Source organism: Leucopleurus acutus (genome assembly GCF_964270905.1).
Source record: "Leucopleurus acutus genome assembly, chromosome: 9".
In the NCBI taxonomy this organism is placed as follows: Eukaryota; Metazoa; Chordata; class Mammalia; order Artiodactyla; family Delphinidae; genus Leucopleurus; species Leucopleurus acutus.
Genome location: NC_139144.1, coordinates 24,333,920 through 24,358,600, shown reverse-complemented (window position 1 = coordinate 24,358,600; position 24,681 = coordinate 24,333,920). Strand labels below are relative to the sequence as shown.

The 24,681-nt window shown below is 40.2% G+C and overlaps 2 protein-coding genes and 1 pseudogene across 5 annotated transcripts in view; all 3 read left to right on the top strand.

Moving 5' to 3' along the window:
* Positions 1-24,681, top strand: part of MAGI2 (membrane associated guanylate kinase, WW and PDZ domain containing 2) — a gene marked incomplete at its 3' end in the record, with an annotated part of 1,335,869 nt that overhangs the window by 1,045,044 nt on the left and 266,144 nt on the right. The gene's annotated exons all lie outside the window — the stretch shown is intronic.
* On the top strand, positions 3,333-4,156 carry LOC309966574 (pyridoxal phosphate homeostasis protein-like; annotated as a pseudogene). The gene has a single exon. The product of its transcript is annotated as a pyridoxal phosphate homeostasis protein-like (transcript).
* Positions 14,709-17,002, top strand: LOC309966248 (putative Polycomb group protein ASXL2; the record flags this gene model as incomplete). Its single annotated transcript, XM_082846224.1, is given in 5 exon segments — positions 14,709-14,796; positions 14,799-14,883; positions 14,885-15,133; positions 15,188-16,665; positions 16,668-17,002. Coding segments are annotated over 5 exon segments (2,235 nt in total).

The window sequence follows — 24,681 nt, the reverse complement described above, 5'->3', positions numbered from 1 at the left end:
TTATGTTGTTAAGCTTTGTGTCCATTTCCTTGTCTTGTAATCGGCCCTTCACTAGGCAAAATATACCCAAAGCTATTTGTCCTACATGATCGAATAATTTTCCTAGTACTTTTGGGGGCAGCTAAAATTTACCTGCCTAAATTTCATTCTTGACCTTCGTATTTCTATATGCAAATTAAATGCCTCTAATTTTTAATTTAAGAAAAACATTAGCATTTGAAAATAAAATTGGCAACTTTTTGGGTGAGGTTTTCTCCCAAAATTCCATTTCAACTAAATTTGCTTTGCTTGCCTATATGTGCGTGTGTGTGTGTGTGTGTGTATATATATATATATATATGTATGTATATATATATGTATATATATACATACACCCATTTCATGTAATACTGTGTTTGTATTAATAGGCCCTCTCTGATCCTTTAACAAATTAAGAATTTTTTTTTTTTTTTTTTTTTTTGTGGTATGTGGGCCTCTCACTGTTGTGGCCTCTCCTGTTGCGGAGCACAGGCTCCGGACGCGCAGGCTCAACAGCCATGGCTCACGGGCCCAGCCGCTCCGTGGCATGTGGGATCTTCCCGGACCGGGGCACGAACCCGTGTCCCCTGCATCGGCAGGCGGACTCTCAACCACTGCGCCACCAGGGAAGCCCCAAATTAAGAATTTTTGAAAAGTGCCAAGGGTTTGCATACTGACTATTTTTTTAATTAAAAAGAAGAAAAAAAAGCCTAAATGTGTTATCAGTATATGAGCGCTTACGAAGGTATTCTACCTCAATTGACCTGGAGTTATGGTCTAGAAAAGATACTATGTTTCCTCATCTTTGCCTCTTTCTTTACTACATTGAAACATTCTCATGCATCAGATGAAGTTCTAATTTTAAAAACTTCAGTTGTCCCTTTAGTCTCTTTATACTATTATTCTGTCACAACCTTTCATAGGCAAAAATGAAAAATTATTCTTTACCTATTACTTCCCTCTCTTCATATCCATCCCCTTGATCTTCTGTAGTTTGGCTTCTGAAGCCACCACTCTAGCCAAGCTTCTGTCTCATCAGCACTCCCAAATCCAGATGCTTTGCTGGGAGTTCATTGCTCTTGAACTCTCAGAAGTACTTAACATTGTAGACCCTCTGCCTTGCCTTGTTCTGTGACAAAGCTCAGCTGACCTTTTCCTACTTTTCTAGTTGCTCCTGGAATCTGGTTTCCTTCTTTCTCATTTTCCCACTGCCCATGGGAATTGCCTTTCATTCCATCTTTTGTTTTTCTTTTTCTATTTTGTTTCCTGGAAGAGCTCATCCATTCTCATTCTAGCTTAGCTACTTATTAGCTGTGTAATATAAGGCAAGTTGTGTAGCCTCTCTGTACCTCAGGTTTCTCATCAGCAAATTGGAGATACTATTTGATGTGAAAATTAGAGTTAGTGTGTAGAAAGCATTTAAAATAACCCTTGTCATAACATAAGTAACATAAGTTAGTTGCCATCAGTCATAACATAACATAAATAAGTCATTTGTTACTAGCCATGATCATTATTTGCTATCATTTCATCACACTTAAAACTACATCTTCATCTTTGATTTGTGTTTCCATATTTTAAACTGCTTTTAAGTTATGATCCACAAAATATTCCATCAACAACACTTCAAACACCAGCATGGCCAAAACAGAGGTCAGTTTCTTGGGCCATATTTCCTTCTCAACATGGCTCATCCTTTCAAATGCCATCTTTCTATCACTGATATTACCATTTTCCAGGTAATCAACATTACATGGTAATTTAACATTTTTCTTTCATTGTCTACATTAAGCTTATTATTTAGCTTGTCAGATTTTCCTTTGTAATTTAGTTTGAATTCACTGAATTTTGTTGCTTTCCAATGCTCTGCTTGGTCCAGATCCTTGCCACCTTACACATGAACTAGTCATCCGTATCTCTACTCCCAGCATCTTTATTCCAACCAAATAATATCTTATAAACACCACGTTCAGTATGTCATATTCCACCCAATGTTCTTCTACTCAAGAAGTTAGAATCCAAAAATCTAACTATACCAATAGTTGTTAAATAATTGGGAATTGTAGAGCTGATGTTGCTTTTACAATACATATTGAAAATTTAAGTTCATAAACTGGAAACTCAAATAAAATCTGAGAAGTATAAATATTTTATTATTTTTTATAGAAGGTTAATAAAGTAAGCAGGAAAGATCATAAAAATGTTCCAGTAAACACAAACATATCATACAAAAGGGCCAACAGTAGTATAATTACAATAATGATAGCAACTGACATTTCTTATCTATATTACACTTTACAACATATTTTGACATAAAATATTTCATTTGCTTTTCACACTAATTCAATGAAAAAGGTGTTGATATTAACCCATTTTACAGAATTAAAAACAGAGGTAAGGTTAAGCAGCGTACCAGAGATCATACGTCAGGAAGAGATGGAGACAGAACTTGCCTTTGGGTCAAGTTCCATTGCATAATTTGAAAGGCGTCAATAATCATTTTTTAACAACTTACTACATTTTTAAAACCTGGTAATAGAACCTAATGAGTGCTGAGTGAATTACCTACCATATAGGCTGGAATAATTCTGAATTACTGTATATAGAACCACATCTAATACAACTTGGGTTTCACAATAGATAATCTATACATCTAAACCTCATGAACTGTCTTATCACTGCTTGGCAAACCAGGAGTATAGTGTCTAGAAATGAATAAATAGTATTAGCACTTTAGTACTAAAAGGTATCTGCCTCTACTTAAGTTCATTAGCCAAAGGATCAGAAGCCATTACTCATTTTTTAATAACTGTCTTCATAATTAACAGCTTATATAACAGTAATATAGGTGAAAATATGTAAAATGCTTTTTACAAGCATAAATAAAATTAGCCTTTATTTTACAAATGTTGTCCTTTGAATATAAAATAGTCTAAAATTATAGAGTTGACAAAGATGAACATATGACTGAGTTTTAGATGTAAATGCTCCCTTTCTTTTCTATATGTGGGATTAATATTCAGAGAGCTCAACTGACATTGCCTATTGATTACAGAAATTATGAAGATGAGGCAAAGTTTTCCTGCATATACTTAATGCTCTGGAAAGAATGCTAATGATAGTTAAAACATTTGATCCTGAATTGAATGTATGTATCTCTCTATTCACTTGACTGTTTTAAGTAGGATTTAAAACTCTTTGGTGAAATTATTCAAAAATTTCTCAGTTGCAGATTACTTGGCATTGGCTATTACACTGCCTGTCTTATGTAAACATTATTCTTAAGACCATACCAGGACGTCAGTCCCTGGGGGATGTGGAGAGCTGGCAGCAAGCCACGGAGCTGTGGGATGGGTTCGCCCTGAGGGCAGTGAACAAGCGCGTGCAGCAGGGGGGTAGCGCGGCAGCTGCGGGAGCTCCCAGCCATCCAGCCCCAGCTAGTAGCAGTCAGCAAAACCAAACCTGCAGACACGGGGATCGAGGCCTACAGTCACCAGCAGCGCACTTTCGGGGAGAGCTATGTTCAGGAACTGCTTGAAAAAGCATCAAATCCTAAAATTCTGTCTTCGTGTCCTGAGATCAAATGGCACTTCATTGGCCATCTACAGAAACAAAATGTCAGCAGATTGATGGCTGTCCCCAATCTCTTCATGCTGGAAACAGTGGATTCTGTGAAGCTGGCAGACAAAGTGAGCAGTGCGTGGCAGGAAAAAGGTTCTCCCGAAAGGTTAAAGGTTATGGACCAGATTAACACCAGCGGAGAGTAGAGCAAACGTGGCCTGCCCCCATGGTGGCCATGGTGGAACACATAAACACCAAGTGCCCCAGCCCAGAGTTCATGGTACTGATGACCCTCGGGGGCTTTGGGCACGATCTTAGTCAGGGACCAGACCCAGACTTCCAGGTGTTACTGCCCCTCTGGGAGGAGCTGTGCAGGAAACCGAGCATCCCTACCAACCGGGTGGAGCTGAACATGGGCCTGTCCGTGGACTTCCAACACACGATTGAAGTGGGATCTGCGAATGTCCGAATAGGAAGCACCATTCCTGGAGAGTGAGATTACTTCGAGAAAGCTGCCCTGGACAAGCTTGCAGCAGAGCTGAAGGCTCCAGCGGCAGAGGTGGCCCAGGCACATTGAGCAGCGGCCCAGCTCAAGGGCCGGGTCCAGGAAGACAAACTATGCACTCACCTGGGCTTTCACTTTCACATCCCCTACGTCACAGCACGACCACGCCCTCCTCAGGACCTGGAGAAGGCACGCCTACGATTATGTGTGTTGATGGAAACCATCTGACTTAGTGTCTGACACAGGAAGCTCACTTCAAGCAGTGACTTTGGACTAGATTCGAGGAATCCAGACTTTTCTGCAGAACAGGTACCTGGGCACTAGCCAGGACTTGAGTTCAGGCTTGAACGTTGCCCAGCAGCACCAACTAACCCATGAATGCCTTTCCCAGGTTAAAACTTGGTGACTGATGCCTATAATCACCAAAGTCAGAGCGATTCCAACTTGTCATCCACTTCAATAGAAAATTCCCTGTTACCAACTCCGTACAAACCCCACTGAGTAGCCGTCTCTGCTGCTCTGGAGCAGTGTGGTTTCTGCCCCCAGTCTCCACCCCACCCCGTAAACGTTGGTCTCCACTCTGGCATGGCAGTACAGGTAACTTCGGGACCTGGCTCGACTGAGTTCGCCAAACCCACATTGTGTCTGATGAGAGCTGTGTCCTTGGCCATCGTGTGGTGCTGACCCTGAAAATTACCGGGCAACTAACAGCAGCGGTCCTTGGGCCTTTCTAACATCCTCCTCCAGAGACAGGACTTTGAGCTTTTGCCCCAGGCCCTACGGTGATGAGAATCAAATGATATGATTCTTCTGCCACCATAGTTCCCATTATGATGATTACTTATCTCATAGCTCCCCAGAAATGAAAGATCCCCTCAAAGCCGGTTCAGGCTCATGGTTTCAACAAGGCCTGGTTTTGAGTTTCCTGTTCCTGGGAGCACTTTTTAGGCATACTAATAGCCTCCCCTCCCAACCATGTTTATAAGGCAGAATTTTGCAAGTCTTGACATTAATAGAGTAGCTAGCTCTTCGAAACTCGGAAAGCACAATTCTCGGATAGTCACAATGGACGACTGTAGTCTGGGTCGTTGTTTGTTTTCCAGGTGGGTTTTTTCATATTTATTCAAGCCCCACTCTTTAATTTTATGAAACAACTCCCATGAAGCTGCTGCCGAAATGTAACTTTGTAAAACTTAAACCATTACGATTCCTGTTCTATTTCACTCAGAGCTATAGTGTGATATTTCAGAGTCTATTAAATAAAAATGTGAGTTTGAAAACAAACCAACCAACCAACCAACCACACCAATGACTTTCAGGAGCCTGAACTGAATTGTTGATTCAAGATAGAACTGGCCTTAATAACCAATAGAAAAGGCCACTGTGAACATGTGACTAAGTGGCAAATGGATAGCTCACTCGTTCCACTTTCTCAGAACTTGCAATATTTAGAGCATCATTGAGCATTTCAGTAAAAAAAAAAAAAAAAAATACAGTCATCTGGTACCGAAATTAGTGCATAAAACCATAATTTTATATCCTAGGGATCTTCTGCATCATAGCATTTTTCTAATAAGCTTCATTAATATTTGGCAGTATGTCTTATTTAAACGACTTGATGACAGTTTCAAAGGCAAGAACACTGTAGATAGCACTTTATTTTATGCCCATAGTTGGAATGTGGACAAGAAACCAGTGTCAACTAGTGAAGCAGTAGCCAAGTTAAAATGGATTTAAATTGGAGAAACAATGAACTTATCAAAGTGCTGTTATTTTAAATGCCACCCAGTAGGAAAAGTAGACAATGCAACCCATATTCTACCATGAGAAATACTTTGCTTGAGTTCATCATTAACATTACTGATGATTAGAGGGAGTGAAGGGTTTGGATGAGGAAATAAAAGAAAATCTGACTTGGGCTTGCTTGCCCTTAGAGAGGCCTGCTAGTTGGCCTTTCAATTAACTAAGGAGAAGCCTTTCAAGTCTTTGGTAGCAGTGAAGTGGAACTATATTAGCACATCCACTTCCTCTTTCTTTTTTTTAACAACTTTATTGCAGTATAATTGCTTTACAATAGTGTGTTAGTTTCTGCTGTATAACAAAGTGAATCAGCTATACATATAATACATGCCCATATCTCCTCCCTCTTGAGTCTCCCTCCCACCCTCCCTATCCCACCCCTCTAGGTGGACACAAAGCACCGAGCTGATCTCCCTGTGTTCTGCGGCTGCTTCCCACTAGCTATCTATTTTACATTTGGTAGTGTATATATGTCCATGGAACTCTCCCACTTTGTCCCAGCTTACCTTCCCCCTCCCCGTGTCCTCAAGTCCACTCTCTACATCTGCATCTTTATTCCTGTCCTGCCCCTAGTTTCTTCAGAAACTTTTTTTTTAGATTCCACATATATGTGTTAGCATACGGTATTTGTTTTTCTCTTTCTGACTGACTTCACTATGTATGACAGTCTCTAGGTCCATCCTCCTCACTACAGATAACTCAATTTCATTTCTTTTTATGGCTGAGTAATATTCCATTGTATATATGTGCCACATCTTCTTTATCCATTCATCTGACGATGGACACTTAGGTTGCTTCCATGTCCTGGCTATTGTACATTGGGGTACATGACTCTTTTTGAGTTATGGCTTTCTCAGGGTATATGCCCAGTAGTGGGACTGCTGGGTCGTATGGTAGTTCTATTTTTAGTTTTTTTAAGGAACCTCCATACTGTTCTCCATAGTGGCTGTATCAACTTACATTCCTACCAACAGTGCAAGAGGGTTCCCTTTTCTCCACACCTCTCCAGCATTTATTGTTTGTAGATTTTTTGATGATGGCCATTCTGACCGGTTTGAGGTGATACCTCATTGTAGTTTTGATTTTTATATTTGTAATGTAGTCTGATTTGCATTTCCCTAATGATTAGTGATGTTGAGCATCCTTTCATATATTTGTTGGCAACCTGTATATCTTCTTTGGAGAAATGTCTATTTAGGTCTTCTGCCCATTTTTGGGTTGAATTGTTTGTTTTTTTTTGATATTGAGCTGCATGAGCTGCTTGTATATTTTGGAGATTAATCCTTTGTCAGTTGCTTCATTTGCAAATATTTTCTCCCATTCTGAGGGTTGTCTTTTCATCTTTTTTACGGTTTCCTTTGCTGTGCAAAAGCTTTGAAGTTTCATTAGGTCCCATTTGTTTATTTTTGTTTTTATTTCCATTTCTCTAGGAGGTGGGTCAAAAAGGATCTTGCTGTGATTTATGTCATAGAGTGTTCTGCCTATGTTTTCCTCTAAGAGTTTTATAGTGTCTGGCCTTACATTTGGGTCTTTAATCCATTTTGAGTTTATTTTTGTGTATGGTGTTAGGGAGTGTTCTAATTTCATTCTTTTACATGTAGCTGTCCAGTTTTCCCAGCACCACTGATTGAAGAGGCTGTCTTTTCTCCATTGTATATTCTTGCCTCCTTTATCAAGGATAAGGTGACCATAAGTGCATGCAGTTATCTCTGGGCTTTCTATCCTGTTCCATTGTTCTATATTTCTGTTTTTGTGCCAGTACCATACTGTCTTGATTACTGTAGTTTTGTATTATAGTCCGAAGTCAGGGAGCCTGATTCCTCCAGCTCCGTTTTTCTTTCTCAAGATTGCTTTGGCTATTCGGGGTCATTTGTGTTTCCATACAAATTGTGAATTTTTTTGTTTACACTTCCTCTTTGTTCAACAGATATACAGGGTCTTCTCTTTGTTACCACATCAGTCCATTTGCAATAGGTATTTTCACACTTTCTGATTCAGTTTGTCCAAAATGTGATTTTTCTGCCTGAATTGTCAGTCCTCTGAAAAGCCAGGTCATTTAAGGTGATGGGTGGTAAGCAAAAGTTAAGCCATATTGTTTTTTGATACCAACAAATATTGGTTCTTTCTTTATATTAACATTTATTTGTAAACAATCAGCAGTGTATTGCAGATTCAAAGCAGTGTTTTAACCTAAAGTTCACAATTCTCTTAGTTTTGAAATAACAGCATTACCAATCTGGAATGCTTAAAAATAGAGGGGGTGGGGGAGGAAACCATGGACTGAATGACAAAGAAAAGGATCCGGTCACTCTCCCATGTATACAATGCCATGGATAATGCAAAGGGGACACCATTTAGAAGGATTCCCTTTGCCATGATTCCTCCCTGTAAAGGAGGTTGGTGCTTATAGTTGCTCTGCTATTCAGAAAAGGAGTTTCAAATTCTGTGATGCTGACCAACATCTAGGGATCTTGAGTTACTTTGTAAACTACCATAGAACATAATAGCAGTTTTGACTGGATAAGGTAAATCATGAAGTAGCTCACTTCCTTCAACAGATACTCATTTATCTCACTGTCTACTGAGCACCTTGCACATATGATTAGCCACCAGGCTACACACGGTGCTCTACCCTGGAGACTCAAAGTCATGCTCACTGTCCCATGGAGCTTTCTGTTCAACAGTGATGACAATACAAAGAATCATCAGAAAAAGGCGAAATGGCGTTTAGCTGATGGCCGACCAGGCAGGGTTTCATTAAAACAGTATCATTGGAGTTGTGTCTTAAAGGATAGTCTTTTAAAAAGCAGAGATGCATTCTAGATGGAGGACATAAACAAGACAAGAAAAGCTAAAAAGCATGGAGCATGTTAAAGGATTGTGAATAGCCGGTTTTGTCTATAGTGCATGACAATTCATTCAATAAATATATACTGAATCTGTACTATGAACAAGGTTCAGTCTGGGACTCTTGGGATAAAGCAGTTAAAAACAAAACGTTGGATCATGCACTAATGGAGCCAACATTCTGAAGGAGAGAGATAAGCAATAGAAAAAAAAAATAGATCTATAATATAATGCAAGTAGTGAGAAGTGCTGCCCTTTTCAAGCTACCTTGTTCTCCTTACTGATGTTCTCCTGGAACTCATCAAGCAAGATCTTGCTTCAGGGCTTTGCATTTGCCATGCTCTATATCCAGAACACTCATTTTCAACACATTCACAAGGCTCTCTTCCCTCACCTCCTTCAGACCTCTATTCAAATAGCCCTCTCTCAGCAAAGACTTTCTTATTAAGCAGTAACCACCACTCTGCCCCAACACATCCTATCTCGCTTCCCTGCTTTGATTTTCACCATACAACCTGTTTTCATCTGGCATGCTGTTTAATTTGTTTATTGACTCTCTCCACACTGGAAAGTAAGCTCCATGAAAGAAAGGGATTTTTGCCTATTTTGTTTAGTGTTATACTCTCAGCACCTAGGACAGTACCTAGCACATTCAAAAGATATTTGCAGTATGAAAAAATATAATGAAAAATAAATTAGGGTTAAGGTGGTTAAGTGAATGATGTGCTGCTCTTTTATGGGGAGGCTGGGGAAGACCTGTCTAAGGAAGTGGCATCTGAATAAAAACCTGAATAAAAGGAAGGAGCAACTCACATAACTGTCTGAGAAAAGAGTTTCCCAAGCAGAGGGAACAGCAGGGGCAAAGGCAGGAGCATCCTGGCTGGAGCAGAAGAAGCTAAAGAGGAGAGTGATAGAATATGTCAAAAAGATAGCATGAGTCCGCTAAGGATTTGGATTTTATTCTGAGTGAAAAGGGAAGCTACAGAGGGTTTGGTTTTGTTTTTAGCAGAGTGGTGACACAATTTGACTTACTTCTATAAAACATCACCAGGCTCCAGTGTGGAGAATAGACTATAGCAAAGCAGAAAGAGACAGATGGGTAGGAAGGCAGCACCAAGTAGTTTAGACTGGTGTGAGAGCAGTGGAGATGTAGATTCCTGATGGCTTTTGAAGGTAGAGTTAACAGGATTTGCTAATGGAATAGATGGATGTGGTAAAAAGAGACCAAGGAGGAATTCAAGGAGTTGTCATCAACTGAGATGGGGCAGACTATGAAAGGAGCAAGTTGGGCAAAGGGCGGAGTGTTAGAAATGGAGAGTTAGTTTTGAAGCTCATACATTTGAAATGCCTTTTAAATTTCCAAGTGGAGATATAATGAGTAGACAGTGGGATTTTTAGTCTGAATCTCAAGAGAAAGGTCACAGCTAGAAATATAAATTTGAATTTATCAGTGTATAGGTGGTATTTAAAACCATAGTAGATCAGATCACCAAGAGGATTAGTGTGATTTAGACTAAAAACCACTAACATTTGCATGACGTTTTACCATTTACCAAGCAATTCCACATCAGCTGGAAAATTGCAGGAGTTAAGATTACAAATCTAAGATGGACTTGAAAAGTGACTGAAAGGCTAAGAGTAATATGAGAGAGAATGCTGACTGCACAGTGCTTTACAGATGATTGAATTTGGAGGATGAGGTTGTTAAAGACAGCCCCAGTTCCTTCATTTGAAGGGACTATAAATATGGGGAGGTGGAGAGGGGTCATGAAGAGGGATGATGATAGCTATTATTTTGAACACGGTGAGTTTCTGGTGCTTTAACACTATCCAGGTGACGTAGGAGGAGGAGGTGCTCTTTGCCAAAGTCAAGCCCTATTTATCCTCAAATGTCAGTTCAAACATTACTTCCGGGCTTCCCTGGTGGCGCAGTGGTTGAGAGTCCGCCTGCCAATGCAGGGGACGCGGGTTCGTGCCCCGGTCCGGGAAGATCCCACATGCCGCGGAGCAGCTGGGCGTGTGAGCCATGGCCGCTGAGCCTGCGCGTCCGGAGCCTGTGCTCCGCAACGGGAGAGGCCGCAGCGGTGAGAGGCCCGCGTACTGCAAAAAAAAAACACCAAAAAAACCCATTACTTCCGCCAGAAAGTCTTCTCCTCCCAGTCTCCTTGGTCCGAGTCAGGGTTTTTCCTTTCTCATCACCACCTCCACATACTTAGGATTGCCTGCTTATTTGTCTGTGTCCCACTGAGTTCCTTAAAGAGAGGGATTTTATCTTTCATGCTTGTGACCTCAGCACATTGGACAGTGCCTGAGATGGATGGATGGATGGATGGATGGATGGATGGATGGATGGATGGATGGATGGATGGATGGATAGCAGCAATGAGAACCCAACTGAAGCTGTTTACATTAGTTTACAGTAAAGACAACCAGTGTGGTTTTGTGGAGCTCAGAATGGAGAGGGCAGAAAGTACACTAAAAGTCAACTACAGCTTGATCTCAAATAGCATCTGTTCTGTATGAAGTATTTTTCAGGTCACCCGGCCACCAGATTGAGACATAAAAATATGAAATATTCACCACACTGAAAGACTTGGTGACCAAATCAAGTTCCCTAGATGTTTGGAGATGAAATTAAGTATATTAAAAACTGCTCTCTGAAAACTTTTCCTCTGTTTTAAGAATGGGATGAAGGCATTTACTAGAAAAATGAGAACTTTTGCATAGACTACTATGTTCAGCATTTGGATATAAAGTGGAAGACAGCTGTGCTCACCACTGTACCACCAACACAGAGCTGAAGTTAATGCCTTAATGACTTGAACCGTGGACCATCACATTTAAAATGACTGATCCTCTATTTACTAAGCTACTCAGAACAGATGTCGTTTAAGGGTACAAACTTGCAATGATTAGTAAGTAAATCCTTGAGATCTAATGCAAGTATAGTGAATATAGACAGAAACATTGTATGATATTATCAAACTTTCCAAGAGACTAATTCCTACCTTACAAGAATTAATGAGAATTAATACATATAAAGTGATTAGTCCAATGCCTGACACAACAAATTTTAGTTATCATCATCATCTTTGGTTATTTGTGATAAGCACACTTCCCAACTGAGATCAGGCAAAAAACCATTCAAAAAGCAGGAAGTTGGGCTTCCCTGGTGGGGCAGTCGTTGAGAGTCCGCCTGCCGATGCAGGGGACGCGGGTTCGTGCCCCGGTCCGGGAAGATCCCACATGCCGCGGAGCGGCTGGGCCCGTGAGCCATGGCTGCTGAGCCTGTGCATCCAGAGCCTGTGCTCCACAACGGGAGAGGCCACAACAGTGAGAGGCCCGCGCAAAAAAAAAAAAAAAAAAGTAGGAAGTTAAATTTTGTTATTCTTTTCCAAGTGGCTTTAGATAATATGTTTTTAGTGAAGAAAACCTGTAAGTGCATAGCATAACAGATAGAAGGTTTGTAAGGCAGTTACTCCCAGGTTTGTGACATTTACATGTAAAATATCTTTGCCATGTTCCCTGGGGAATTAATTCTTCTCTTCATGCTAAATCACAGCTCTGTATCCACTATGGTTTAAATGTGGAAAGTATAGAAAATAGCTTATTCATATCAACTTCCCCCTCCCCCATTTTTGATGTTTTTGATCAGTATTGATTTTCTACCTATGAATAAGCTTCATATTAATTACCTGTGCCACCACAGACTGTAAAGGACATCTCCTAAGCTCTCTTGTTACACATAAAAATTCATAGATAGGTACAACATGAAATTTCACATTATTTATGGTGTTACTTTCAGCCTTTTTTTCAATCAGAAGTCCCTAAACTTTTTGATCCTTGATTGTCTTTGGCAGTACGTATAGTGAAGCCTGTAGATCCTTCTCGGAATAATATTTCTAAATGCATAAAATAAAATATGAAATTATCTGTGATTTCTATGGGTAACAGAGTCATAGCGTCTGCTATGCTACTGATGTTTGTTGCAAACATGTATTATTGAAAGAAATGCTATATTTCTGTTAGAAATAGCTGAAAATAAAGATGAATTTTTTTTTCTCGTCCAAGTCCACAGACCACTCTGATAAAGATCCCTGATGTAAAAGAAAAATTTGTCACTTTGTGATGAATATACTAAAGCGCAAAGTTGCTACCCTTTTTGATTAAACACTGTTGTTTTTATGTACCTTTGAATTGTATTAAATTTATTTTTGCTGTTTAAAATACTACACCCACGTTATAGAAAAATAAGAAAACGGAATTAGAGGAATCACCTATAATACGCCCACCTTTCATTTTCCCTGCTAGCATTTTCATGTGCTTCTTTCCAGTTATTTTGTAACTGCCATCATCGTATTATGTATGTGATTTTGTATCCACTTAAAACGTTGTATCATGAGCATTTTCCATGTTGTCCTACAATGTTTACAGCCACAGTTTTCATGACTATGTGATATTTCTTATCCTACTTAGCCATACCGTTCCTACTAAATAGCAACATTTTTTGCTACTATGAATAACATTGTTTCATAATGGGTGCTACTGTGATAAATTTAACTACTTCATTAAGTGAGCAACCAATTAGAAGTTATGATATGTATTAAGGGTTTAGAACTTACCATACACTATTTTACTTTAATCATCACAGTGAGCCTTCTCTTTTTTGTTCATAAGCTTTTTATTATTATTATTACTGTGACACAGTTTTAGATTTACAGAAAAATTGTGGAGATAGTTCCCATATACCCCACACTGAATTTTCCTTGCTGTTAACATCTTATTGTTAGTATGGCACATTTGGTACGTTTTATAAGCCATTGCTGATACAGTATTATTAACTAAAGTCTATACTTTATTCACATTTCCTTAGTTTTCACCTCATGGTTTGTTTTGTTTTCTCCTGTCCCAGGAAAGGAATGCCCTGGGTGGGTATCCAGGATGCCACATCACCTTTAGTCATCATGCCACGCCCCCTTAGGCTCCTCTTGGCTGTGGTAGTTTTTAGACTTTCCTTATTTTTGAGGATCTTGACAGTTTTGAGGAATACTGGTCAGGTATTGTGTAGAATGTTCCACAGTTGGGATTCGTCTGAGCTTTTTCTCATGGTTTTACTGGGGTTATGGATTTTTTTGAGAAAGACCACAGAAGTAAAACACCATTCTTATCATATCATATCAAAAGCAGATACTGTCAGCGTGACATCACTTGTTGACGTGAATCTTTGTCACCTGGCTAATGTCTTGTTTGTCAGACTTCTCCACCATAAAAGTATTATTACCCCTTCTTTTCATCCTGCAGTCTTTCGAAAGAACTCATTTTGGGCACTGCACACTTACCAAATGGAGAGTCATGCTCTGCCACCTTACACAGGCACATGCGTTATTTGTAATTCTTCTGCATAGGAGATCTGTCACAAGCCTCCTTTAATGGATGAGAAAACTAAGGTTGAGAGAGATTAAGGAAGTAGCCCAAGCTGCCTAGCCTTCCATGCCTATAACTGCTAGAGCTTGCTTCCTCTCCTCCCCGGCACTGGTGTACTCCTTACCTAAATCTGCCTCTCTGTGCTGTGCCGCGTGAGCCCTTCCCAAGCTCACTGGGCTGTTTGTGGCGGCTTGGCAGCAACTCCTATATTGGCCCATTTGGGGAGGTAGGTATTCATTCTACAAATGTCATGTGTTCATTTGCAAATACCGACTTCCCTCTGATGTCTAAGCAAGTATTTCCAAAACCACCAGAAGTCACTCAATTTGGGAGAAGAAAGAGACAGACAAAAAAAGACTGAAATGCTTCCTGCTTTGATAAGTGCTATTCTGTGTATCTCAATTTATTGACTGAAAAAATACTTGTATGTAAAACACTATTCTAGGCATAAAGCATACCCCAGTAAATTAAATTAAGTCCCTGCTTCATGGAATATTTTAGTGAGAAAGCGAGAATATAAGGAAATAAATCCATCCTTAATAGTATATCAGACATGACCGTAGCGGCTGCCTGTACAGTGAGGACCCAATATGGCAGCGGCGGTGGCAGTGGTAACGGCAGCAGGAGGACCGGCCGCCCCATAGACCGCCCCCCGCGCACCACCCCGCCGCTTCCTCTGCTGGGGTGCTCTTCCGGCCTGACTTCCCCTTTCTCCCATCTTTCCCGGCACCGCGGGAAAAACAGCGCAGGGCAGAGCAGGCAGGGAGGACAGCTGCAGCCCGGACACGGGAGCCTCCCAGTCAGTTCAAGACCCGACATGAGGGAAAAGGGCCGTAGGAAGAAGGGCAGGACCTGGGCGGAGGCCGCCAAGACGGTCTTAGAAAAACATCCCAATTCACCCATGAGTCATAAAGAAATTCTTCAAGTTATCCAGAGAGAAGGACTAAAAGAAATCAGACTCATATCAAAATCCTATCAGTGAGTGACAAGTGAACACAAGCTCAGGGCTCCCACTGATTCTGCATGAAGAAGTGGAACTTCCCCTCTTGCATGCCTGAATGCAAAGCTGCACACGAACTCCCGAGGTGAAGAGCACATCTTCTCTAAGGTTCCAGGTAGAATGGGAGTGTATACTTTGAAGGAAGATGTGCCGGATGGGGTGAAAGAGCTATCAGAAGGTTCAGAAGAAAGCAGTGACGGTCAGTCAGATTCCCAGAGTTCTGAGAACAGCAGCAGCAGCAGCAGTGACGGTGGCAGCAACAAGGAGGGAAAAAAGAGCAGGTGGAAAAGGGAAGTATCGTCTAGACTGTCACAACCATCCTCTCCTCAGTCAGGCTGCCCATCACCCACCATTCCAGCAGGTAAAGTCATTTCTCCATCACAGGAGCACAGCAAGAAGGCACTAAAGCAGGCTCTAAAACAGCAACAGCAGAAGAAACAGCGGCAGCAGCAATGCAGGCCAAGCACGTCCATCTCCTCCAACCAGCACTGCTCTCTGAAGACTGTCAAAGCAGCCAGTGACTCTGTACCTGCCAAACCTGCGATATGGGAAGGAAAGCAGTCTGACGGACAGTCAAGCAGCCCTCAGAACTCAAACTCTAGCTTTTCTCCTTCAGTTAAAGTGGAAAATCCTTTGCTAGGCCTGGGAAAGAAGTCATTCCAGAGGTCTGGCAGGCTTCACACGAGGCAAATGAAGAGGACTCAATGTGCCGAAATTGATGTTGAGACACCAGACTCCATTCTGGTTAATACAAACCTACGAGCACTAATCCACAAACACACCTTTTCAGTCCTTCCTGGAGATTGCCAACAGCGACTGCTTCTACTGCTTCCAGAGGTGGATCGACAGGTTGGTCCAGATGGTCTGATGAAGTTAAATGGCTCAGCCCTTAATAATGAGTTCTTCACTTCAGCAGCCCAAGGCTGGAAGGAAAGACTTTCAGAAGGTGAGTTTACACCTGAGATGCAGGTGAGAATTCGACAAGAGATCGAGAAGGAGAAAAACGTAGAGCCTTGGAAAGAACAATTCTTTGAAAGCTACTATGGTCAGAGTTCTGGCCTGAGCCTTGAAGATTCAAAGCAATTGACAGCTTCACCCAACGATCCCAAAGTAAAGAAAACCCCAGCTGGGCAACCAAAAGCCATGCTTCCTTCAGAGGCCTCTCCTGTCAGTATAGTCGCAGTAATTCCCCAGTTACTGTCTAAAGAAGAAGTACTACAGCTGCCATCACCAGTCAGGAAAGAAGAGCATGAAAGCCAAGATAAGAGGCAGCCAAAGTCCAAATCCCCAGAGCCCCTGCTTTCCTCAGCTCCCAATACAGATGAGCTTAGCAGCGTTCCTCCCATCAAGTGCCCAAAGGATGAGGCTCTCTTGGAGCAAAAGCCAGTTGCCTCTGCTGAACAGAAGTCTGAGAAAGAGACTCATCTCACTACAACTTCAAGTTATAACAGAAATGAAAGCCGAGCAGCTTTAGTTACATCCCTGAGCAAACCCAAGAGCCCTGGGGTAGAAACACAGTAGTGAAGCCCATAGTAGAAGCAGGTCTACGGGAGACCACTGTGAAAGAGCCTCCATCAGCTCTGGCTGATCACAGCCCAGAAAACCTCAAGAGGAAACCTTCTGTCACCCAAGAAGAGGCCCCTACAAGCTGGGAGAAGAGACCACGTGTCACTGAGGATCGCCAGCACCAGCAGCCATTTCCAGTCTCCCCACAGCCCTTTCTCAGTCTCAGAGGGGACAGGTTCCAGGTGCGGAAAGTACCACCTCTCAAGGTAAGAGAGCAGGAAGAATTGAAAAAGAAAGATGGTCTGAACACTAAGTGTTGGGGTGTACCTACTAATTTTTAAATAGTTGTATTTCTTAATGCAGAAGCAGTTGTGTATATTTGATATGCATGTAACTGTGGTCATACATGAGTAAAATTATTAAGAAACAGGCATTTAGAACTGCATCCTTATATGTATACATACAGCTGATTCACTTTTTTCTACAGCAGAAACTAAGACAGCATTGTAAAGCATTATATAATTATATAATGTAAAGCATTATATTCCAATTAAAAAATCATAAATAAAAAAAATAGTATATCAGTCAGAAGTGCTGTGAAGACAAATAAAGCAGAATTAGGGAATAGAACACTCAAGGAAGGGCTGAGGTCAGGACATTTCAACAGAGACCTCAATGAAATGAGGCAAGGCATACCAGGCAGAAGGAACAGAAACCTCTAAGGGCCTCAGCATGCACTGTGCTTGGTCTGTTGAGGAAGAGCAAGGAGGCCAGTGTAGCTGGGGGCATAAGTTAGGGTTATGGGGTTGGGGAGAGAGCAGAGGCTGGACATGGAGGACCTTGTGGGCCACAGTAAAGCTCCTGGATTTTGTTCTAAACATGATGAATAACGGTTTAGCAGAAGAATAAAGTAATAAGATTTATATTTTTTAAACACTGATCTGGCTCCTGTGTTGAGAAGAGACTGTCAGCAGAAAAGGGAGAAGCAGAGAGACCAGTTAGGATACTACTAGAGTAGTCCAGAAAAGAGATCATGATTCCTGGGACTAGTGTAGCAGCAGTGGTGGTGGTGAGAGGAGGGTAGGTTAAGTACATACTTTGGAGGTAGCCATGACTGGATAGATTTTTGGACCTTGAGAGTGAGAAAGGAGGAGAGATCAAAGATGGCTCTGAAGTTTTTGTCCTGGATGGTGGTTTCAATTACTGAGAATTGAAGACTCAGGGATAAGCAGTTTTATACATATTAAGTTGGAGATGACTTATGGGACCTTCTGGTATTGAGTAAATAATTGAGCCTGAAGTATTTAGGAGAGATTGTGCCTGGAGTGATAGATTTGGGAGAGAGTAATTGACATATGGGTGATGTTGAAATACACGAGATTGGATGAGATCATCTATGAAATAAGTAGAACAGAGAAGAGAAACAGTCGCAGAAAAAGGATACAGATGAGGACACTAGAAGGAACAATCAGTAAGACTGAAAACCAGGAGAATGTGGTGTCCTGGAAACCAAGTGAAGGAATTTCTTGAGGGAGATAGTGATCAACCATGTGACATGATGCTAAAGAAGTTGAATAAGACCTCACACCTTCAGTGGTCATGTGAGATTCTCTTAACTTGGATAGAGGCTATCTTGCCTTCAACGGGTGAATACTGACAGCAGATTTATAGTTTTCTTCCCTACATTGGCCTAAGAGACAAATAGAGGCACATATAGGGACGTATTCACATAGTCTAGTCGATCTTATGATTATAGTCAAAGTACACAAGGACTTACAGATCAAAAGTGGAAGCAGCTGGGAAAAGAAATAACAAAGTCAGATTTATCAACATGATCTTTCTGATACTTTCTCTAACCAGCAGCATGGATACCATCCCTGAGCAATTGTTGCATTATTAAATAGCATGATCAACTGTACTTACATAAATATTAAAGTATTGTACAAAAACTAAAAGTCATAGAGAGGGAATAGAGAGGTATAGGTAGAAAGGCAAAGTAACATGAGGGTTATTATTTTATCTTTGACAAAAGATATTCAACAGATAAAATGGGTGACTGCCTTCTTTAAAAATAATAGTGTATTCTATTCTAATGAGCTAGAATAGTTAAAAATACATATATCCCATGCAGAAATATTATCCCAGAGCCTTGTTTACTATAATGCAGTATTTGGAACAAAATATCCATTCATTGGTCTCAGTAATTAAAGTACCAAAAGAACTTCATTAAATTCAATTCAACCTTTTAAGTTTGATTACCATATAACCAAAGAGTGTAAGTTCCTTAATCAGAGGAACCATGCCTTATACTCCTTCTAATGCTTAGCATGGTACTGAGCACATAATAGAGGTTCAATAAATACATATTGGTTGGTTGGTTAGTTGGTTGGTTGGTTGATTGGTTGGTTGGTTGTTTGGTGGGCTGCCTGCTTGGTTGGTTAGCTGATTGATGGCATTGTGGCAAGATTTCAGTGCACACTAAGTTAAAAAGAGAAAGACTGTATTTGCTAGGTGTTTCCAAACTTGTCCTAAGATCTTATGCCTTAGGCAAAAAGTATTTCCAAATGTGAAGTTTATTCATCCAACAAACATTGGTTCCTTATAGTATTAGACTCTGATATGAAAATGAATATGAAACACAGTACAGAATTAACAACTTTGGAGTTCCTAGGCACTGAAAAGATTATGGCCCTCATATGGAAATCAAAGTACAAATCATGCTAAATAATGAAACTAGGATGAGAACACCTGACAATGTTCCTATTTTTTCCTTGATGACGATTTTGATGCCCCCCTCTTTTCTTAGAATATGTTAAAAATAAAATTCTTTCTCTTAAAATTCTATCCCCAAGGTACTATGCTTGTTCTATTGGTTAATTAAGCAATAATGGCACAGAATCTTCGCCCCTGGAAGCTCACAGACTAGTGAGGGAAACACAAGTGTTAGAGTACAGTGTGGTAAGAATGATGCATAATTGAAATATTTACAACACACTAATAAAACACAGAGAAAATGACAAATATTGCCAGAGAATTAAAACATGGAACCTGGGAAAAGAGAAAGCATTAAAAAGAGAGATGTGTGTATTATCACAAAGAACTTAAACAGTACATAATTAATTTTGAATTAACATTATTCTGTTTATATTGATGTTTAATGGGAAAATATGAATAGTGGATTAAAGTTGGAGCAAGGCATGATTTTATTATTTAAACATTATTTTTTGTGTAGCCTATTATTACATTGTAATGTTAAATTTATGTACTGAATTTGCCTGTCTCATGGTAGAAGGATTCCCACTGAAATTATCCATCTCATGAAATGAACAAAGCATTGTTGGATTTACAGTCCTGGCACTGTTTCCTCTTCTGTTTATTTAGTGGCTTCATTTATTTAGGACAATAAACCCCCACTGAAAATTGAGCCACTTGGATTTATTTTGCACATTTATTTTAAGGAAAGGAAGATAGTATCTATAGTAGTTTCTTCTCTTTCTTGTATCTAAATGATAATTTGGATACCTTTGTTAAGTCTAGAGCACATCCTGATAGCAAGATGTTTTATACAACTCACCTCAAATCTGCAAACTGTGAAAATACTGTAGATTACTGATGCTTTTTTGATGCTGAATCTATCAAAATTGTCAATTAGTAGTCACTCTACTTAAGGTAGATTAGCTTCTATGTTATATAACAAAACATAACAGTCACGCATGCACACACACACACACACACACACACACAACATTCTCTGTAAAGAATAAAATAACACTTTTAAATGATTGCTGTGAAACCAAAATTACTATTCTAGCCTGTATGATTAATAGGAAGAAACTATATAGCTGTAGTCTACATTACAATCCTGCCTTATAGGCTTAGGAAATATATTGGTGAAAGTTCATTCAGGTGACTTTTGAGAACTACTTTAACTTGTTACTAGTCATTTATGCAGGTTCCCTTTATGACTTAGAAATACAAATTTTTGAAAGCTAAAACTTCTCATTGCTGTTTTAACCACGCCCTGTCATGCTGCCTGTAAAATATGGTAGGCTTGACCTCAAGTCTTAGAGATTGTCTGTTCCAGCCCCTTCATCCTTTCTTGGTCTACTTGATATGCTTCTCCTCCATTAGACCCAATATTTCTACTGGGTGCTGACTAGACACTCCACCTTGCAAACACCGTACATTCATCCTGCCCCTCTCCACAACTTCTCTGCTTCCTGAATTCTCAGTCTAGCCTAACAGCATGATTGTGGACCCCATTTATCAAACTAGAACCTAAACATTGGTTCCCAAAACTTCTCCTTCTGTCTTAACTCCATATTCAATAAGCTTTGACAATTCCTCTTCAGGAAACTGCTCCTTCCTTAGCTTGGTTCAGGACCTCATTGTCTGTTACCTCAGTCAATGCACCAGCAATTCTAAGCTGCAGTCACACCCTAACTTTACTTGCAGACTTATCTTTAAAAAAAAGCTGATCATGCCACTTCCCTCATATAAATCTCTCAGGATTTATAAAACAGACAAAACAATTCCTTCGCTTGGAATACAGTATCTTCCACTCTAAAGTCCCAGTGTACCGTTGCAGCCTTATATGGCAGTAATTTCATTCCACCTACATTGAACTCTCTCAGCTTCCCTTTCATGAAACCTGTCTACTTGGGTATAAAACCCACATGAGCTCTGATGTTCATGAATTGTGCTTGCTACTTTCATTTTTATAAAATTTTTGTTTCTTTCACTTTTATAAAATTTATTTATTTATTTTTGGCTGTGTTGGGTCTTCGTTGCTGTACGTGGGCTTTCTCTAGTTGCGGCGAGCAGAGGCTTCTCTTTTCACATTGCGGTGGCTTCTCTTGTTGCGGAGCACGGACTGTAGGTGCCTGGGCTTCAGTAGTTGTGGCGCAGGGGCTTAGTGGCTCCGTGGCATGTGGGATCTTCCCAGACCAGGGCTCGAACCCACGTCCCCTGCATCGGCAGGTGGATTCTTAACCACTGCACCGCCAGGGTAGTCTCCCTGCTACTTATTCTAAACCAGTTATGTCAACAATTTCATACTTCTCTTCATCACCAATTCCTGATTGCATTTCTTCCTGACCCCATGATTCTTATTCTAGTTCCCTCCTCATCTTCTTGCTCCTTTAGAACCAATTCTTGGTTCTTCTTCTCCATCTCTGAGCTCTGGCTTCTCACCTTCCTCTTGGCCATTCCAGCATATAGCTTTCCTATAAATACTTCCCCTAGAACTCCCAGGATGCTTCACCTCAACACAGATTTTCATAATAGTCATCATCTCCTGATTTACACTAATCCTGCAAGTGAAACCCAGACCACGCCTTGACTTTGCACCAGGTAGAAAGAATGCCTCGCCTTGGAATTCCTTTCCCTCTGCCAGATTCTTTCTCATTAATGACACAAGCAACATGTCAGTTCTACTATGACACCTTCCCTGAATTCTTGAGGTAGTAATTTGCGACCTTCCTTATATACTCCCAAGATATCTCATCATATATTCTATATAACACCTACCCTTTTGTATTGTAAAATATCTGGCTCCCTAGTAGATGTTAAACTTCTTGTGGACAAGGATACTATCTTAATGAAGCATGGATATTTCAAATCTCCCTTAAATCCTTTTAAAATATGGGGATAGAGAGGGAGGAAGAAAGAGGGAGAGAAAAAAAAGAAATTGTATTCCTTTTAGTATACAGAGTGGCTTTCATTTTTCTTTTTTTACCTTGACCACAATAAGCAATACATGTTACACCAAGAACTCAGTACACAGTCACACACATGCAGACGTACATATACACACACACAAAAACTGATATAAAAAGTTTCAGAGTACTTAGTTTACTAATGCAGTGCGCTGTATTCCATTATTTTTAGCATTCATGTTGACTACTAAATTGATTTTGAGAGCAACAGTGTATTGGAATTACTTAGGGGTCTTTTAAAAAAACGGATCCATGCTTGAGTTCCAGCCCCAGAAATTCTGATTTAATTGTCATGAGTTGTGACCTGGACTTAGAAATTTTTAACAGCTGTCCAAGTATTTCTAATCTGCAGGCTAGGGAGTGGACTGCAGAACTGGAACCTTGCTACTCAGACTATGACCCATGAACCTGAGAGTTTGTCAGAAATGCAGAATCTTGGACTTCACTGATCAGATGTCCTGATCAGAAACTGCATTTTATCTTAAGTCTTATAAAAATTATTTTAAATAGTACTGTATATATTTAAAGTATACAATATGATGTTCTGTAATATATATATAAACAATTCAAGTCATATATATAACTATATATATATGAATGGATTACTGCAATCAAGCTAATTAACATATTCTCCCACATAGTAACCTTTTTTTTTTTTTTTGGTTGCTTAGAATTTCCGGTATTTTTTAAAAGTACTTGAAATTTAAGGTCAGCATTTTACTAAAGTATGGCTACTCTGGAGATGGAGCATATTTTAACAACAAAAACAACATACATTTGATTTGGCAGCGTGGCATAAAAGAAAAAAGCTTATTTAAGGCTTGATATAGTTTTGGCTGATAGTAATAATACAATTTAAATTTTAAAAGGAGATATTTTTGTCTTTAAAAAATGCACCATTGGGGCTTCCCTGGTGGTGCAGTGGTTGGGAGTCCGCCTGCCGATGCAGGGGACACGGGTTCATGCCCCGGTACGGGAAGATCCCACATGCCGTGGAGCGGCTGGGCGCATGAGCCATGGCCGCTGAGCCAGCGCGTCCGGAGCCTGTGCTCCGCAACGGGAGAGGCGACAGCAGTGAGAGGCCCGCGTCCCGCAAAAAAAAAAAAATGCACCATGTTCCCCACTTACTTTTAAATTGAGATAAAATTTATATAGAGTGAAATGCATATAACTAGAATGTACAATTTGATCTGTTTAAAGAAATATACCCATATGAGGCCACCAAAGTCAAGATATTAAATATTTTCCTCCTCCCAGTGTTCTCGTGTCCCCGTACAAGCAATCTGCATCCCACATAGGCAAATCGTGCTCTTCGATCACCATAGATTAGATTTGCCTGGTCTGGAACTTCCCGTCAATGGAATCTAAATATATAAATGTATCTATATTGTTGTACATATCAGTAATTTATCATTTCATATTTCTGAATAATATTCCATCACATGACTGTGCCTCAATCTGTATATTATGAATATAGCTGTTATAAACATTCTTGTCCATGTACAAAAGAAAAGAACAAAAAAAGACACTGCATTTTAACAAGCTCCCCAAGTGATTTGTAAGCACGTTAAAGTTTAGGAGGCAGTGTTCGGCTTAGAAGACAGGAAGTCACTTAAACATAACGGTTAGAAGTACAGGCTGTGGTGACCATGGGCAAGGTACTCACCTCTCCATGCTTCGGTTTCCCCATCTCCCAAACAAGCACATAACAGTATTATTTCCAGTAACAGTGACAGGATCCTCTCCATAGGGTTTCTGTGAGGATGAAATCAGATAATTTATATTAAAGATTCTTCACAAAGCCTGGCACATAGCTGGGCACATAACATGAATAAAATAAGCATCATCTATTTGTATTATCCCCAGTGCCAGCAAAATGACTGGCAGATAGTATGCATTCAAAAGTTGTGCTCTTCACTTACTGAAATGGAGACTCAGAGAGGCAAAGTAATTCACTAAAGCTTTGTAACTTGTTGACCAAAAAGCTAGGAATACAAAGGAGTTCTAAGAATAGACCTGGATTTCTTTCCATACCTCATCCAGTCTGTCTGCCCCGTGGCTAACAAGTTTCTAATTTATAAGGTTTCGGTACTTACTGGAGTGCAAGTTTCACTAAACATCTCTGTGTAGTTTCATGTACTGAAATAGTGGTTTCAGTGAGTTTATTTTGCCCTGGCTCATAAAAGCTATTGTGGAAATTATCAGAGTTACTTGCAGGCTATTAAACCATTTAGAGGGTCCACAGCCAGTTGGGCAAAACATGTTTATCCTCTGGCATCTGCCCATATCTATCAGAATTTAAA